This window comes from Xenopus laevis, chromosome 4S, assembly GCF_017654675.1.
Source record: "Xenopus laevis strain J_2021 chromosome 4S, Xenopus_laevis_v10.1, whole genome shotgun sequence".
In the NCBI taxonomy this organism is placed as follows: domain Eukaryota; kingdom Metazoa; phylum Chordata; class Amphibia; order Anura; family Pipidae; genus Xenopus; species Xenopus laevis.
The window spans coordinates 49,443,636-49,462,342 of record NC_054378.1 but is presented as its reverse complement, the minus strand read 5'-3'; the positions used below and the strand labels follow the sequence as shown (position 1 = coordinate 49,462,342).

At 40.4% G+C, this 18,707-nt stretch overlaps 1 protein-coding gene across 2 annotated transcripts in view; it reads right to left on the bottom strand.

The window, feature by feature from the left end:
- Positions 1 to 10,545: 10,545 nt before the first annotated feature.
- The window catches only part of garre1.S (granule associated Rac and RHOG effector 1 S homeolog), a 57,376-nt gene continuing 49,214 nt past the window's right edge, over positions 10,546 to 18,707 (bottom strand). For both annotated transcript variants that reach the window (XM_018240481.2, XM_041561214.1), the window contains exons 9-14: positions 18,330 to 18,455; positions 16,287 to 17,317; positions 15,247 to 15,412; positions 14,294 to 14,431; positions 12,081 to 12,159; positions 10,546 to 11,375 (exon numbers count right to left, since the gene is read on the bottom strand). In XM_018240481.2, the coding sequence (XP_018095970.1) occupies positions 11,076 to 11,375; positions 12,081 to 12,159; positions 14,294 to 14,431; positions 15,247 to 15,412; positions 16,287 to 17,317; positions 18,330 to 18,455 (1,840 nt within the window). In that variant the 3' untranslated portion in view covers positions 10,546 to 11,075. The remainder of the gene's footprint in view (positions 11,376 to 12,080; positions 12,160 to 14,293; positions 14,432 to 15,246; positions 15,413 to 16,286; positions 17,318 to 18,329; positions 18,456 to 18,707) is intronic.

The following is an 18,707-nucleotide window of genomic DNA, read 5'->3' as shown; positions in this document are numbered from 1 at the left end:
ACAGGGTATCCTACTCTTTCCAAAGATGAACACTGCACTTCCTGATACAAATTTTAAACATAACACTTTGAATACGCACACTGGACTTTTATGTTCTAAGGGAGATTTCTCATCCACTAAGAGACCATTCTCTACTGGAGAAGATAGAAACTCAACACACCAACCCAGAATTAGTTGAAACGATGCATAATGAGAGTAATGCAGTGCCACCATTTTTCTGGGGAAAAGTGTTTATGAAACTTCTGATAATCACTTCAAAGCCTGTATCCTGGATAGTTTGCCCAGGAATATTTTAGGCTTGAAACATGGAACATGAAAAATCTGTATTAAAACAGGCAAGTGTGCCCATTGGTTTGAACGAATCTTGGTAGGTTTGAGCACCTATATTGTTTTGCAACAAAATCCTCAGCAATCAGATTCATAAAGGTAGGAGTATACGGATGTTTTCGGCGTGATCCGACGCGCTGCGACAAAATACATGTGACGGAAATAAGGTAAGAGATGGAAATGTCGGATGAAGTCGCAGCATTGATCTGACGCAACACGACTGGTGGATGCAGATGCTGCACGCAACATTTCAATCTCTTACCTTATTTCCATTGCGTGCGTTTCGTCGCAGCGCGTCGGATCACGCCAAAAATGTCCGTGTAGTCCTACCCTAAGGGCCACAAGGCCAGGAGCTGGTTGCTCTCATGCTAAATGGCTGATGACCTGTATTCCACTGTATCTCCACTGTTTAGCAGACACAAATATATTGTTGATAATAAATGCATCACTGCAGCTTTTATATATTCCTCATTACACCAGTGATCTGGTTAGCAAAACCAAAGACCTATAGTATTCACATGCCGCAAGGCGTTCTTCACCTTCAAAACACTTTTTTCGGTTCAGTTGTTTTCAGATTGTTCACCATAAACAAGACTTTTTTCAATTACTTTCCATCCTTTATTTTTTACCACTTTCTCAAAATTAAAGTTTAATGTTCCTGTATTGGGTGTTTCAGTCTGGCAGCTCAGTGATCCAGGAACATTCTGAACTGTTACCATTTGCAACGTTTAATTGATACATTTCTCATTATCTGTACAATATTAGCAACTATTCTCTATCAATTTTCGCAGCTGAATTTAAGGGATTCTGCTCAGCAGGGCTAAAGATAAGAAATGTATCAACTAAATGTATCAATTTAGAACAGTGAAAGAGTCGGCGACCCCCCCTCCCAGAGCTGCTTCAGAAGCTGAAAAATAAAACTTTACATTACAATATTTAAAAAAAAACAGCCACAAATAGATAATAGAAAGTTATTGGAAAAAGTCTTTATTTCTGCTGAACAATCTGAAGAAAGTGTTTGAAGGTGAAAAACCCCTTTAAGTGAGCAGCACATTTTATATTGTCATATATAGACAATATTTTATATCATTGTAAACTTTAAGAAACTCATAAACCTGTTGAATGGGATGACAGTTTAACACCAAAATGTAAAAAGTGCATACTTATGAATCCAGCGGCATCCCAATAACCTGAGTACTGTTTGTTTAGTCAATACTTACTAACCACTATATAATATCCTGTATATACTATTTGCTTGCCAGCACAGACCAACCCCTTGGCGCAGATTCAGGCATCGGAGTTCCACACAGTCATCTTCCGGGTCTTCAGTAAACTGAGTGGGAGACCGGCGAATCGGTGCATGCGCAGTTGAAGCAATTTCCCCTGTTTGCAACAACTGTGCATCTGCGGTAAGTATAAAGTTAGGGGCATTTCCAAGCTATGCTGGGAAGGGAGGAAGAGGGAAAGGGGTCTACGTGGGTTGGGGGAAGGGTTTTTTTTTTGAAAATGGTTGAATTCTCCTTTAAAGGAAAATGATACCCCCCAAACAATGTAGGTCTCTATAAAAAGATACTGCATAAAACAGCTCATGTGTAAAATCCTGCTTCATGTAAATGAACCATTATCATAATAATATACTTTTCTAGTAGTATGTGTCATTGGGTAATCATAAATAGAAAATTGCCATTTTAAAAAATAAGGGCAGTCCCCTGGGATCGTAGGATTCACGGTGCACATAAACAAATCAAACCATGCATGTTAGGTCACATGAGCCAATTAACAGACAGAGTTGTGTCTTTTGCTTCCACACTTCTTCCTGTTACAGTTAGAGTTGAAGTATTTCTGGTCAGGTGATCTCTGAGGCAGCACACAGACCATCACGAAATGGTGGCTCAAGGCAAGAGATGTAAAAGGGCAATATTTACTTAAATATATATTCCAGTTTGGTAAGATTCTTTAATATGCCACTTAATATGATATGAACTATCTGTTGCTTAAGTGTTTATTTTGGGGGTATAGTTTTCCTTTAAGAGGAATGAAGAATGACAATGGATTTCAGTTGGAATGTTACTGGGAAAATGTGAATACTTGTAGTGGGTCCAACAATTTTGAAGGAATACTTTGTATGCCCTAAATCAGGGCTGTCCAACTTGTGGCCCGCGGGCCGCATGCCCCCCCCCCCTATGAGGTTGAACAAGAAAGGAGCTTTGTCACTTCTTTCTTCAACAGTCTGTGCAGTGATGTGTTTTGTGAAATACTGTGTTAAATTTACGTTTCTTACCATCTATCTGTTTATGTGTATAAGAAGTGTCAGAGCCACTCGTTTCACTTTCAGAGTGGGTGTCATGATCAGTGTCTGTGTGTACCTCTTTTTGAGTGTCCCTTTTGGGATCCTCGTGTGCCACCATTACTGCCCTGAGTGTAGCGCGATTTCTATCTTTTCTTGTTCCACGAATAAATGTGTATATTCTCATAATCAAAGATGTCCCTTTCAAATTTGCGTTTTTTTACCTGCATGATTTCGATGTTAAGATTATCCATAAATGTTTTAAAGTTGCTAACTTCTTGAATTCTTCATTAAGTTCATATTCCTTCATTTGCTCGCAAAGTTGCTTTTGTTGTACCTTGATAGACTCTACTTCCTCTATATTGAACTGTTTTAAGTTTGTAGGAACATTCACTTAACGCTTCCTCCCACTGTGTTTTAAATGCGGGAGGTGTATCTTCAAAGGAGGGAAAAAGTTGTATGCGCAATCCCCTCGGGATAATGCGACGTGTCATATATTCTTCTAAACATATGGGGGCTGATTCACAAAGGGTCGAATATCGAGGGTTAATTAACCCTCGATATTCGACTAGGAATTAAAATCCTTCGACCACAGAAGTTGGACACAGCGCTGAGCTAGATGAACTGTAGCTATGCCACTATATGCTTTGGGTAGCGCCACTGCCAGCAGGCAAGGTGTTTGGAGGTGCACTGAACACAATTTGGTGTGAGTTCAGGGCCGGATTTACATAGTGGGCGCCCCTAGACCAGCTGCCATTCTTTGCCCCTGTCCCCTCGCTTTTATTCGCTCAAAAATTTCCACAAATCCGGGCTTGTTTAAGTTTCTGTTTAGCTCTTTCTTGCCAAATAGCTGTTAAGTTCCTACAATGGAGAGCGGCTTTCCAAAAAACAAATGATTAAAAAAAAAAAAAACTTTCTAAAAACTGGATACATCCTACTAAAAGAAGTGTACAGCTTTTTTTTTTTTTTTGTAATGCTCGATCCCAGAGGATCACTGTTCCATATGAAGAGACTATGGGGTATATTTATCAAAAAGTGAAGTTAGAGATTGATACGGTTCCCTAGAGTAAAATTCCGTCTCTCTCCATTCATTTCTATGGGATTTTTAAAAAGAGCATTTATCAATGGGTGAAAGTAGGGATGCACCAAATCCACTATTTTGGATTCGGCCGAACCCTTCGCGAAAGATTTGGCGAATACTGAACCGAATCCTAATTTGCATACGCAAATTAGGTAGGGTGGGAAGGGGGACATTTTTTACTTCCTTGTTTTATGACAAAAAGTCGCACAATTTCCCTCCGCTAATTTGCCTATGCAAATTAGGATTCGCCGGGCAGGAGGATCCTGGATTCAGTGCATCCTTAAGTGAAAGTTCACCGTTTGATAAATACGCCTTTCAAAATCCCATAGAAACGAATGGAGAGCGGCGGAATTTCACTCTCGAGGACTGTGGCGATCTCTAACTTCACTCTTTAATAAATATACCCACATGTCACTCTCGAGGACTGTGGCGATTAGGGATGCACCGAATCCCGGATTCAGTTCGGGATTCGGCCTTTTTCAGCAGGATTCAGCCGAACCGAATCCGAATCCTAATTTGCATATGCAAATTAGGGGCAGGGAGGGAAATCTCGTGACTTTTTGTCACAAAACAAGGAAGTAAAAAAAAAATTCCTTTCCAACCCTTAATTTGCATATGCAAATTAGGGTTCGGATTCGGTTCGGTATTCGGTCGAATCTTTAGTGAAGGATTCGGGGGTTCGGCCGAATCCAAAATAGTGGATTCGGTGCATCCCTAGTGGCGATCTCTAACTTCACTCTTTAATAAATATACCCATGCGTTATTGGAGACTTCCCAGTTCCTACTTAAACTAGGAAGAACCAATTGGCGAAGAACAAAGGCCACACTAATAAATGTATATCTTTAATAAAGCAAATCATTATCTTACAGAAGCTGTATGGTAGAATACAAAATATACAGGTCCAGTTTATACGTCTTATAAACAAGAAGCATTGCAATAGGGAGGTCTTCCTAGCAGAGCACCGCACCCCTTACACTCGGCCGTGTGAAGAAACCAAGTGAAATGATGTGGCATGATGCCTTTACCAGAAGCAACACTGTTTAACTCTTCTACTGCCAGCAGAGTAGAAAAGCCTTGCCAAGGCCTGCTGGTTCCTGTGTGTTACCTACATGGGGTCCTACAAAAGCTCCCCAAGTATTTCGGTGACCTAGAGGGTTATAAAGAGCAGTGTTCAGAAAATATTGGAAGCAGAAAACATAGCACCTACATGTTCAACGCTTTTATGTATATAAAAATGGTTTCATATTTCAGTTTCCTTTCTTTAATCACATTTAATTTAGAATACTCAAAAAATAGAAGTAAAAAATATATATATATATATAGCCTGTTTAACTGTTGGCACTTTGCAGACGTCTGTTTCCGTACAAATATATACGTCTATCCAATAATAAGACTATACTTCTCCTAATAAAATAAGGGGGAGATACTGTAAGTGCAGGGGGGGAAATAAGGATTTGGGAATTCGAATATTTTCGGCATCTTGGAAACTGAAAGAAAACCATTTGTACGTCTGAAGCAACCACTTTGCCTTTGTAAGGAGATCAAAACTAGAAGGGACCATTTTTGTGACAAATCACAGACAAAAGCAACACGCCAAGCACATCACTACAAAAGTCTAAATACAGCAAACGAGTCTCTGTAAACATGGTAAAGAATCGGACTGACGAAAAACATGAGCAAATAAATACAGGGAACCTTGGCGTTCTCACACAGGTAACATTCTGGGCCTGCTGCCAAACCCATTAACCCCATTCTGTTTTCTCTTTAAAGGAACCGTTCAGTGTAAAAAATAAAAACTGGGTAATAAAACCAATATACCAGTAGTTAGTTAGCCAGAAATGTAATGTATAAAGACTGGAGTGACTGGATGTCTAACATAATAGCCAGAACACTACTTCCTGCTTTTCAGCTCTCTTGGTTTCCACTGATTGGTTACCAGGCAGTAACCAATCAGTGACTTGGGGAAGGACATGGGTCATAACTACTGCTTTTGAATCTTAAAGTCACTGACTAAAGGTGGCCATACACGGGCCGATAAAAGCTGCCGACAGACCAAGTCGGCAGCTTATTGGCCCGTGTATGGGGGCCCCCAACGGGCTTCCCCGGTCGAGATCTGGCCGAAAGTCGGCCAGATCTCGATCGGATGGGATTAAAAATCCCGTCGGATCGCGGGCGCATCTGTTCGTTGATGCGGTCATGCGATCCGACCGCCCGTTTGCGGATGCTAGGATCCGATCGTTGGGCCATAGGGCCCACGATCATATCTGCCCAATATTGCCCACCTCAAGGTGGGCATATCGGAGGGAGATCCGCTCGTTTGGCGACATCGCCAAACGAGCGGATCTATCCATGTATGGCCACCTTAACTCAGAGTTAGAGAGCTGCAGGCCCGGATTTGTGGCAAGGCCACAAAGGCCCAGGCCAGCAAAAATTCAGGGGCAGCATGCCACATTAAAGTCAGTTGCACATGCGCAATTTTAACATATGCGTATATACTCACATGCACGTGGGAAGGGGGAAGCAGAAGAGGAGGCAGACGTGGAGAGAGATGCTGAGGGGGAAGGGGAGGAAGACGCAAAGGGGGAAGCAGACGGGGCGGGGAAGGGGGGAGAGAGAGGCGGAGGGGGAAGCAGAAGGGGAGGCGGAAGGTAGAGAGATGCGGAGGGGGAAGCAGAAGGGGAGAGAGATGCGGAGGGGGAAGCAGAAGGGGAGGCAGAGGGGAGAGAGATGCGGAGGGGGAAGCAGAAGGGGAGGCGGAGGGGAAAGTGAGAGAGACGCGGAGGGGGAAGCAGAAGGGGATGCGGACAGGGAGAGAGACACTGAGGGAGACACAGAGGGGGAAGCAGAAGGGGAGAGAGATGCTGAGGGGGAAGGGGAGGGAGACGCGGAGGAGGAAGAAAAAGGGGAAGCGGATGGAGAGGGGGAGATCAGCAGAGACGGCCTGGGTCGCCCAGTTTGTAAATCTGGGCCTAGAGAGCTGAAAAGCAGAAATGTGTTCTGTTCTGTTACACATCCAGCCACTCCAGCCTTTATTCATTACATTTTTGGCTAACCATATTAGAAACCATTTCTATTTTGCACAGCCTGTTATTTACCCGTTTTTATTTTTACATTGAACTGTTCCTTTAAATAGTTTAGTGTTCGGTATTTTGTTTTTTTCTCTAGTTATTTTTTTTTGGTTTCATAGATAAACTTTCAATCTGTAAGGAAAAAAAAAATGGAAAGTGAAAAAACAAAATGTGCTTTAACATTTCCATCGTTTTGAGTGGCGATACCGCTTTTAGAAACACAATTTGTTACTCACGGGAATGAGTTCACATATATTAGTGATATAACAATTTAAGAAAGTACAAAAATAAGATTAATACTGTCAATAGTACTAAAAAATATGGATTTTTTTTAACTGTTAGATTTTTTTTTTCCAAAAGATGAAATGACAATTTTTTTTTTAAATACATAGAAACTTATATATAAAGAATATCTGAACCTCGAGTATGATACAATGGGATAGAATACGGGCATATTGGATTTCAATTTCACTGTGAAGCACCATTAGCGTGTGTCCATGCACTTTGGTTGGAAGAAGATTCCCAATTCCACAGGTTGATCAGTTTCCATGGCACATACGTGTGTGTATATATATATATATATATATATATATATATATATATATATATATATATATTTATTTATATCTACTAAGTGACATTATGCTCAGTTCTTCAAAAATATAGCTTCTTTTCACTTCACCTATATGCTACTTTTTCCTTTAATTTACTATTATATATAGATATTTATTTTTTTGTCTGAGCCAGCTCACATTTTTTTTCTCCTAAAGAAAAATTCAAAGATTTAAATATCCCAAAAGTATTTTCAGCTACATCAGGAACTGCGTGTGCATAATGTATTTGGCCATACAGAACAATATCAAAGGTAGATAGATATATATTAAAATGTGAATGTTACCAAGTGACAAAATGGAAGGATATACAGGTATGGGACCTGTTATCCAGAATGCTCGGGACCTGGTGTTTTCTGGATAACGGATCTTTCCGTAACTTGGATCTTCATACCTTAAGTCTACTAGAAAATCATGGTAATGGATCCCATACCTGTACCTTAAAAGGGTTGTTCACCTTTGAGATAACTTTTAGTATGATGCAGAGAGTGATATTCCCGAGACAATTCACAATTGGTTTTCATTTTTTTATTAAAGGTTTTTGAGTTGATTGGCTTTTTATTCAGCAGCTCTTCAATTTGCATTAGGGTTGCTAGGGTCCACATTACCTTAGCAACCATGCATTGAGACTGGGATATGAATAAGAGAGAACCTCACTAGACAGATGATAAATTAAAATTAGCAATAACAATACATTTGTAGCCTTACAGAGCATTTGCTTCTGAGATGGGGTCAGCGACGCCCATTTGAATGCTGGAAAGAGTCAGAAGAAAAAGGTAAATCATTATAAAACTATACAAAATAAATAATGAAAACCAATGGAAAAAGTTGCTTAGAATTGGCTATTCTATTACATACTAAAAGCTTACTTAAAGGTGAACCAATCCTTTAAAGAGGAGGGTTACAAAGGTGGCGTTTTCTCAATAACAGCAAGCTGGTATCACAATAAACACTTTCCTTCTGTTCTATGATCAACAATAATGAGTGATAGCTAACCATGACCATGACTTTTAGGTTAAGAAAGCCACTATTATACGGCTTAGCAACTCACTAGAGATTCCCAGCTTCCTGCAGTACATACTCACTGGAGCATGTGTATCTGCCACACACTACCCCAATGAAGTGAATGGAGCACTTGCTTTCACATTCTGAGCAAATATTAGAAGCAAAACTGCCAGTTACACAGGTGACACATGGGTTCCTCTAGCTAGAGCAGCCGGATAATGGAATGGAAGTGCTATTTGTGAGTTTGTAACAGCAGCACCATCCTATATATGAAAAGCTGTTGTACTATGACTATTTCTTGAAACCCCCAAGAGTCTGGCCAAACGGCAGATTTGGGGAGATTAGCCGCCAGGCGACAAATCTGCTATTTTGGCGGCGACTAATCTCCCCGATCTGCCTTACGCCGGCTAAAATGTAAATTGCCTGGGGGCAGGCACACGGAGCGATTCGTTTTCGAAGTCGCCCGTAATTGCCTCACGAGGAAGCTTCAGGCGACTTCAGAAAACGAAGCGCTCTGTGTGACCAGAATAGAATTTTTCCTAAAAGACAGATAATTCTAAGCAACATTACAATATGCACTTATTACACATTTTCAGTTGTATTAAAGCTATTTGTAAATGTAATTGCTACTGATTTTCCCTCTTTTCTAAAAATATGCAGCAGAAGCCAGCTGAGTAACAGACCTGTACTGAAGCATGCAAGGCTGACTTCTGCTACATTGGGGATGTTTATCCAATGGTGAAACACAACTGTCATATTTACCAATAGGGGAAATTGAGAGTGCATATTTATACACTCAAATCCCATAAAAAATGAATAGTATGTGGCAGCAGTTTTGCTTCAACCTTTGCTAAAATCAGTCCCAGTGTTTCAAGTAGGGATGCACCAAATCCAGGATTCGGCCTTTTTCAGCCGGATTCAGATTCGGCCGAATCCTTCTGCCCAGCCGAACCGAATTTGCATATGCAAATTAGACGGGGAGGGAAATCTAGTGACTTTGTCACAAAACAAGGAAGTAAAAAATGTTTTCCCCTTCCCACCGCTAATTTGCATATGCAAATTAGGATTCAGTTAAGTATGGCGCATCCCTAGTTTCAAGAGACACAACCAGCAGGGCAAAACAAAAAAAGAAGCTTTCAATTGCACCTATGTTTACAAATAACTTAAAAGCCCTAGAAAACGTTATAATGAGTGCATTTTGAAAGCCTAGCATCACACTGTTTTTCCACTTGGCCAAATGGTATTTTCTGGTTTACACCCCCTTTAATAAACAAGTGTTTGAGTGTCCTTTCCAACTAAATCATTCCAATGGCATATCTTAAAAAATAAAACTTTTATTCTGACTTGAAGCAGTGCCACAAATGCTCTAAATTTGTTCTTCTGGTTGCCTTAAAGTACTGTACCCAAAACAAATCCTATTCCTATTCATTCCATTAAGTCATTAGCCTGGACTCAAAACCTTAAAGGGGAACTATCACCAAAATGAAAATTAAATCTAAGCATCATCATACTGAAATAAGAAACTTTCTAAATACGATCAATTAAAAATTCTGCATCGTTTCTAAAATAATCAAGTTTATCTTCACTATTCCTCTCTCAGCATTTGTTTCTCTTCATTCTGTCTTCATGCAGCAGTTGGGTGTCAGATAATCAAAGACAGTTAGATCTAATATATCTTATAGGGGGGCTCCTTTTGCCTAGAAGATGTATTAGAGCTCACTCTATTAAAGTCACCAGAAATCCTGTCTCTCTACATGCAGAATTTGTGCAAAAGGCAGTTATTTTGTTAGATTTTGTTTGTATTGGAATCAGTTATTTGAATGAGCTCTAATTCATCTGCTAGGAAAGGAAGCCCCCTATAAGATATATTGGATCTAACTGTCAATGACTATCTGACACCCAACTGCTGCATGAAGACAGAATGAAGAGAAACAGATGCTGAGAGAGGGATACTGAACATAAACTTGACTATTTCAGAAATGGTATAGAATATTTCATTGATTGTATTTAGAAAGTTTCTTATTTCAGTATGCTGAAGCTTATATTACATTTTCATTTTCGCGTTAGTCCCCCTTTAAGGAAGGTCGGTTTCCTGGACATCAGTATTAAAAACAATCACTCCAAACATCTGTCAGATCTTCCACACTGAGCTCACTTCACTAAGCACATGGATAGTATTCTTGTTGCATTAACCTTTCATACCTCCACACATAATAAAACAGAACATACCATGAGAGGTTTCAACAGTCAGTAAAGGCCAGCAAGGCCCATAGATAGAAAATGTCTGTTTTTGAAACTTCTGTTATACAAAATTCAAAACTAGCTTTTAAATTAGCAAAAAGAGGCATGTTTTGCTGAGAAAAGATCAGACCACCACAACTGCAACCAAAAGCTAGAGCATTTCAAGAAGGGGAGAAAGCCCCCCCCCTTTTTTTAATTTAACTGTGCTTTTTTTTTCATAGCGAAGCACAACGTGTGAGTGTATAAAGCAGTTGTCTGCTCTCTGTATAAGACGTGGCTACACGTTTGTTTCTCTTCCGCTCAACACAAGATCATAACACTTACAAACTCACTCTTACATATTTAGAAAAAAAAATAAATAAGTGTTTCTAGAGAGTGGATTTGCCAGAAACAAAGCAGACATATTGGTGTTAAACTGACAGTTTGTCTCGATTTGCCATTGCTGTTGTCACTGTCAGAACTGGTGCAGGTACGAGGGTCTCCGTTCATGCTTCATTGGGAAAGATTTAAAGCCCTTATTTGCCTGCTGTGATTGTTGCTGTGCGTAGGCAAATGTGGAGGAAATCCCTGTTGGAGGAGCGCAGTCACTGGCTGTGGACCAAACTGGTGACTGTAGCATTTGCATGGTGTCATTCCATTGGCTCACAGGATTTGCCATTTGGTAAATAGAAGAACTCTGATTGGGCATTGTGTTGGTGAGTGGAGACGAATGCTGCCATGGAGCTTTGGGTGGCCATGTTTTGGTTTTATTCTCCTGGTTTAAAGAAAGAAAATAAATCAAGGTTTGTAGAGTCTTTATCTCCATACTAAGCTTACATAATGTTAAATAGTAATATCTTTGAAGGATATTCAGTCTTGCACTAAACTGTCATCTGTCACATGTACATCTCTGTGAAGAGCCACTATACCCCCATTCAACATGACTTCAATGTATCAAGCTTGTGCTAAACTTTTTACCTATTGTTTTAACAAAAGAAAAATATATATTTTTTTGCACTAAACAAGAAATAGAAACCCTTTTATCTTCCTGGTTCTGCTTGAGGAGGAGAAGGTAGTAAAACATATAACCAGTTCACAGGTACACCTCTTTATAATAAGCCCCTCTTTATCTTAAAGCCTGACGAAGGTTGTAGCTGATGGAAAGGTGGGTTTTGTTTATAAAGAGTTGATTACAGTGTCTCTATATATGTAAACGATCCTGATAACGGGCAGTTGGGGTTCAGGGAAAAACTAAACCATTTTCCATTATTACTTATTGGTTTTAAGACAGCACCCATATAGCCACTGCAGGAAACAAGTAACCGACTATAACAGAATTCAGCTTTACATTTAACATTTACAAACATACCTATTTCTCCATTGAAATAGAAACACACTTTTTTTTTCCATGTGAGGTATATACTGTATAAATTGCATTCAGATTTACATAAAACCTTTCAAGGATTTTTTTTTAACTCACCTGATTCAAATCATCTACTGAGGAGAGTAAAGGTGGTGATGGCAACGTGCTAGTATCCTGCTCACCACTACTGTGTTTTCTGTTGAAGGGTATTTAAAAAAAAACAACATATTATTTCCAAACATATCGCATGCATTCTTACCCTAGCTATATGCAGCAAGATATTGGCAGCAATTAAGTCACTGCAACTTACCGTATATACTCGTGTATAAGCCGAGATTTTCAGCACCCAAAATGTGCTTGAAAATCCTACCTCGGCTTATACGCGGGTCAGCAATGTCTCTCCCCCCCGCGGGTCATACGTCCTTTTTCAACTTACCGGGAAGTATTCCTGCCCCCGCTTGGTGCACTACAACTCTCCTTGCGAGCTCTGTTGATGCCTTCCGACGTGGAAATGACGCGCGCTGCTGCTGGGAGATGTAGTTTTTATTGCGCAGTGACCGCAGAGCAGTCGCGCCATGGTGTTACCGGGCAGTGTGGACGTGCCAGAGCAGGACCATCAGCGGTAATTATTTTCCCAGGTAGGGGGGTCAGCTTCAGCCCATATAACTGTTGGGGTCTGGGGGCCGTAATGGGACTGCTCATCTATTTGCTGTGATGCCACTTTGTACAATTTCTACTCTGTTGGGCTCTGGGTTGCCTCGATGTGTCATGGCTGCATTCATTGCTTTGATAAGGGTTTCTGGCGCAGCTCTAATGGCCCCTGGTGCTTCTGGATATCTGTGGGTATCACTGATGGGCACTGGTCCAGTTTGGAGTTGTAGTTGGGCACAATATGAAGTCACTGTGCCACTCTGGCTTCTTTGCTGTGCCTGCCACTTTTTATGTAGAGGGACATAAACTTTTGGCTGTGGGGCAGGTGTCCTGCCTTTCATCCATGTTATATGCAAAGTAATAGCTTTCTGCTCTTCTGTCTGTCAGAACAGCTACAGGGGACCATGTCAGAACAGATGTGTACCACCCTCTGCCCTCCCTTCCATTCTGGCTGCTAGGCTTATACGCGAGTCAATAAGTTTTTCTGGTTTTCATAGGTAAAATTAGGTACCTCGGCTTATACGCGGGTCGGCTTATACACGAGTATATACGGTAATGGCCCACATTGGGGCCTAAAATTCATTTCTATCGAGGCTGGTATTCAGATAACAAGGCTGGAAATTCCATGGACCAAAGATCTTATCTGTCTGTTAATGCCTCTATAATGTTGTTATATTATGCCTCTCCATGTCCGGAAACCAAAATATTAAAACAGTGGAGCAGATATTGGCTTGAAAAACAAGAAAGCAGGCATTTTTGGGCTGACCTCTACTCTGTGTACCTGAACTCAAGCGGACGCTGTACTTTTCAGTGCAGATTAACAGAGCTGCAGAAAGGAGCAGATCCAAATCTCGCAGCCTGCAGAAAAAAATTCCATTTGCCTTAGGGCAGAGACACACGCTCAGATTCAGGGCGAGATTAATCACCCAGAGACAAATCTCCTCTTCTGGGCAACTAATCTCCCCAAACTGCCTCCCGCAGGCTAGAATGTAAATCGCTGGAAGGATGGCAATCGGTGTGCTTAGTTTTCCAGGGTCGCCTGAAGTTGCATCACGAGAAAACTTCAGACGACTTTGGAAAACGTAGCGCTCCGAGTGCCATCCCGTGGGTGATTTCGATTCTAGTGTCTCTGCCCTTAAAGTTATTCCCCTCGAGCCCTTCCCCCTAACTTGTATTACTGACCTGTATCAAACACAGCCAACCCTACAAGCAGCACAAATGTGTAAATAATATTGGGAAAGGGCAAAGTCTGGAGGACAATTGTATTCAGTGCAGCATATCATGACTTTGTCCACTTGTCAACCCACAAGCCCCTGATCACTCATTCATTCACATTACCTTCCTGAAGCTCAATGTAATCAGGAAGATTTGTTTTTGTGCAGAAATCCAGGCAAAAAAAATATTTTACAGAAGCAGCCAACACATAATAATACAGCCTTCAAAGAACAATATGAAAGGATTTCATATTTTTTTACAAGTAATTTGTAACCAACTGTGCCACCACTTTTACAATGAAGATTAATTACGTACATTTATTGCACAGTGTAGGGCTTTATTATTTTGGTCTAATTTTACAATATGGCATATTTAACAGGGGCGCTAATAAATGGTCACAATGAAAAGTGACAAAAAAAAACCAAAAAAAAAACCAAGTAATACATTGATGATTCAGTGCTTACCTCCTCTGTTTAACTGCAGCAACAAGGTCCGGCCCTGAGAACATAGAGAACAAACTGTCTCCATTAACTGAGGAGGTTTCATCACTGGAGCTGGCAGAGTCTCCCTGAGTACCCGACCAGCTCCTGTTCAAGACATCACTGCAGAAGGAAAGGAGATGGTGCACAATTTGATTTATATATTAAAAATGGAGTGCTGTGTGAGTGAAACAGTAATCATCATTTTAAAACACAACGTAGAACTGTTTCTATAAACTGCTACTAAATGCATATTTATTTCCTCTGTAAGGGTCAGCAGACATTATTATAATACAGTATATAATAAATACCAAGTACAGGTATGGGACTGGTTATCCAGAATGCTCGGGACCTGGGGTGTTCTGTAATTTAGATCTCCAAGCCTAAGGGTGGTGGCACAAGGGGAGATTAGTCGCCAAGTGACAATTATTCTCTACTACGGAAGACTAACCTCCCCAAATGGTTTTCCAAAGTGGCCTGAAGTTTCCTCGTGTGGCAACTTCGGGAAAACCAAAGCGATACATATGCCATCCCGCCTGGCGATTCGCATTCTTGCTGGATAAATATACAGTAGAACCCCAACCGAGTACCGGTTGTCTAAAAGATTTTTATAGCCTTTTCTAATACTTTACTAATAATGAACAATTTATTGTCCCGCAAAAGCTTCCATTCCTCCAAAAACAGGGTCATCAAACTAGAGGCCAGCAGGGTGTATAAGGCTCTTCTAGGGTGCTCTTTGCAACCATGGACAAATTACTTAATCTCCTGGTGTGTCAGCCCATGATGGGAGCCTTATTTGTGGACAATTACCCCATGCTGTTTAATATAGTTGTGTTCTAATGTCAAAGTACTGCAATAGTCTGAGTCTTGACTGACCATATGCTAACAGACAGAAGTATTTCTTTATGCTGTCACTTATGCTAAGGAGATAGTCTTACCCTTCTGTGTAATATTCTGGAAAAGGCCATGTTCTGTGAGAATCATCAGGATGGGGCCAGTTGCTACGGGTGCTCCTTGGACAACGGACATTCTGTGCTTGCCGTTTTTGTTGCATAGCTTGGTTTACCCCAGCCACATACCGAGCAAACTCAGGGTCTGAGCCAACTATATGACAGAAAGAAAACACAGAAATATATAATTAAGTCCGCACACGTTCTCTTTCATTTAATAAGCTCCATTCATTCTGGGTGCTGTGCTTAATTTGGAATATATAAAAGAATTGGAAGTAGCATGCACTCCAAGTTAATTTACTATTCACTATATAAAGGCATCAATGTTTTGGTTCTGTGTCTAGAACCTTTATCAAAATGCAAAACCATAATGGTCTGGTTTTGCAACTTGACAAAGGTTCTAGACAGAGAACAGAAACGTTGATGCCTTATATAATAAATAAATAGTAAATTAACTTGGAGTGTGTGCTACTTCCAATTCTTATATATATATATATATATATTTGACGTAGTTGTCAGCTTAAATATATTGCAATATATGGACAAACAATCCCTGTTTTGTTTAAAGGGTAAGGCATTTTTCAGTAGCAGTATGCACAAAATGTCTCTGTCTTAAATATATTGATAATGGGTTGAGTGCAGAGGACCCTTGTATTTGTCTATTGTTTTTATGGTATATCTGTTGCTGGCCCACCTGCTTTCTTTGTACGTAAAACAAGGATGCTATCTTTTCCAATAGCTCTCTCTATATATTATTTAAAAAGCAGTAACAATGCTATCCTTTGTGGTTAATTAGTAATTAAAGTAATTAACCCTTGCAGTGAAAACCTCTCCACAGTTGCGCTAGCCGTTAATATAACAGTTACACTTGTATTGAAAAATTGTTCAAAAAAGCATTCTAAATGATTCTGCTCTACGGTATGTGGACAAAGAAACAAAGATAGCATAGAGGTGACTTGGTCTGCTGCAGAAGCTAGAGCAAGCAGAGAAGTCATATTTTTACACCAGAAAAAAAGTTGCGTAGTCACCTGCAGGATCAAAAGGCAAATTATCTCCCAGCATCCCAAAAACTCCTTCACTTTGGTCCCGGTTTGGCCAGGTGTTATTTCTAGGTCCTTGTGGTTTCTGTCCCAACATTTCTGACATCATGTTGTCCATGATGCTGCTGACAAGACCCAAGCTGTACAAGTCAGAACTTAGATCAGACACACCCTGGTTATTCCACTGATTCATCTGGTTATGGGGAGGTACTCCACTTCCAACACTTTGTGCTGGCTGCTGTGTGGAATTGTTCGGCCATTTTGCAGGTCCGTGAGACTGTGGCGGTTGTTGCTGCTGCTGCTGTTGCTGACCAACTGGTTGAAACAAATGCTGATAGTACTGTAGCTGCTGTTTCTGCGACAGCTGCAGCTGTGGTGGTTGTTGCAGCAATCCCTGTGGTGTTGGATGTATGGGAACATGTGACACCGACTGGGACTGTGGCTTTACAGTACCCTGTTTTTGCTCTGTTGCTCCAGATGATGTAGCTGAATTCTTTCTTTTGACCACAGGTGAGCTCTGCTGAGACTTACCCAAGTTAAAGCCAGACAGAAAATCTATAACATCCTGCATTTCTTGGTCAGTGGGCAAATTCATCCCTTTGTCATCTTTCATTTCATCTCCCTTAAACAGATCTCCACGTCTGTCAACAAGGAACCCATTTACTAACTGGCAGCTTGTGTTCTGAGCATTATGTGAAGCATCTGCGGACCTGGGAAAACTACCAATGTTTAAGATGCTCTGCAACTTTGAGTCCATATTACTGGAGATTTTTGCCTTTTCATCCGAGTTATTAGTGGTTAAGATATTTTTGGAAGGTGTCTGAGGAACAGAATAGCTCCCACTGTGATTTGAACCACTGCATGAAGCCTTCTTTGTGAACCTTGAAGTAAGTTTAGAAAAAGTCTTCTGAAGTCCTCCTGTTGACTTACTACCATTCCCATGTGGGAGATCCATCTGATTTCCAAATTCAGATGATTCACGCTGTAACTGGATTTGGATGATTGGTAAAGCTTGCTCACTGTAAAAAAAAAAAAATTGACAAAATCAGAAACAGGTCCAGCTCCAAAACCCAAATGACAGTTTGATTAAAATCTGTGTTTAACCCTTTCTCTGCCAACTTTTCTTGTTGCATCACGTATTGCCAAGTGTTGTGGCATAGATCTAAGTGAATCCTCAAACTGTAGGCTTTAAGGTGTATGTCATTTAAGGGTTGAATGAGACACTCCCTTTTCTGAAGTCTACTCATTTTTTAAAATTTTTGGGATATATGACTTAGTTTTCCTGAACTCTGCTTGCCGTTAGTGTGTGCGCTATTCTTCCTGATGCCCATTCCTCTACTTCACTTGAGATACAAGGTGTTCTCCATTTAAAAACCTTTCTTACCTTATTTAAGACTAAACTTTGCATGTTTGGCTCTGGAAAGTAAAAAATATCCTATACACAATTATTTATTAGCTCTTATACAAGCTGTGTGTAGCAGTAAATTGAATCTGGTAGCAGATTAGACTGGATCTTATCTTTAGTTATGGGAGTTTCATTTGGTGCTTAGATCTTCACTGAAATGGTAGCACTGAAAGGGCAGCTCATATAAGAAATTGTTGTTATATCTCTATTGACAAAATCTACATTTGCTTCCTTGAGTCCCACTGTAAAGGCAGTGAAGGAAACGAGAGGCAGAAATAGTTTTTATGGAAGGTTTTTATTTTATTTAAGCACATCAGAACATTTCAACCTGCTCAATCACCTGATAATATATGGATACTGGTCAGCATCGGAGGGTCTTTATACTCAACAGATAACCATTTTGTGAAGTATTTCAGATTACCAAGAATTCAAAAATATCAAAGCAGTTATGAACAAAAAAAAAACACATTTATTGCACTGCTTCAGTGTGTAAACACTACAAGCCTACAAGTCATAAAAATTAGGTGGCAGAAAACTTTAGTGCTATGAGAATTGCAATACACAAATGCACATAAAAATGTAAGCATACTAATAGAATATTTTAAAAGGGAAAAACGGATACATACCGGCCTTCTTTCCATCTTGTGATGTCAAATACTGCAGTGTATAGCACATCAACCAACCCAAGAGTCTTTTCTGGATCCAGACTTCTCTGCAACAGAGACATAGTAGCTGGATCCTCTTTCAAACACCTAGAAAAACAGATTGAGCATTATGGAACATGCATTACTGTGCCTGAGAGAACAAACAGGAAGATTACTTATACTGCTATGCAGCAACAAAGCCTTAAGCTGGCCATAGACATCGCCAAACGAGCGGATCTTTCCCTGATATGCCACTAACGGCACGGCTATATCGGGGGTAATTCGAACGATCAAATTACGATACGCCAAGGGGCTCCGACTGGTCGGTCAAAAATCAAACCTTCCCAATCTATATCGTGG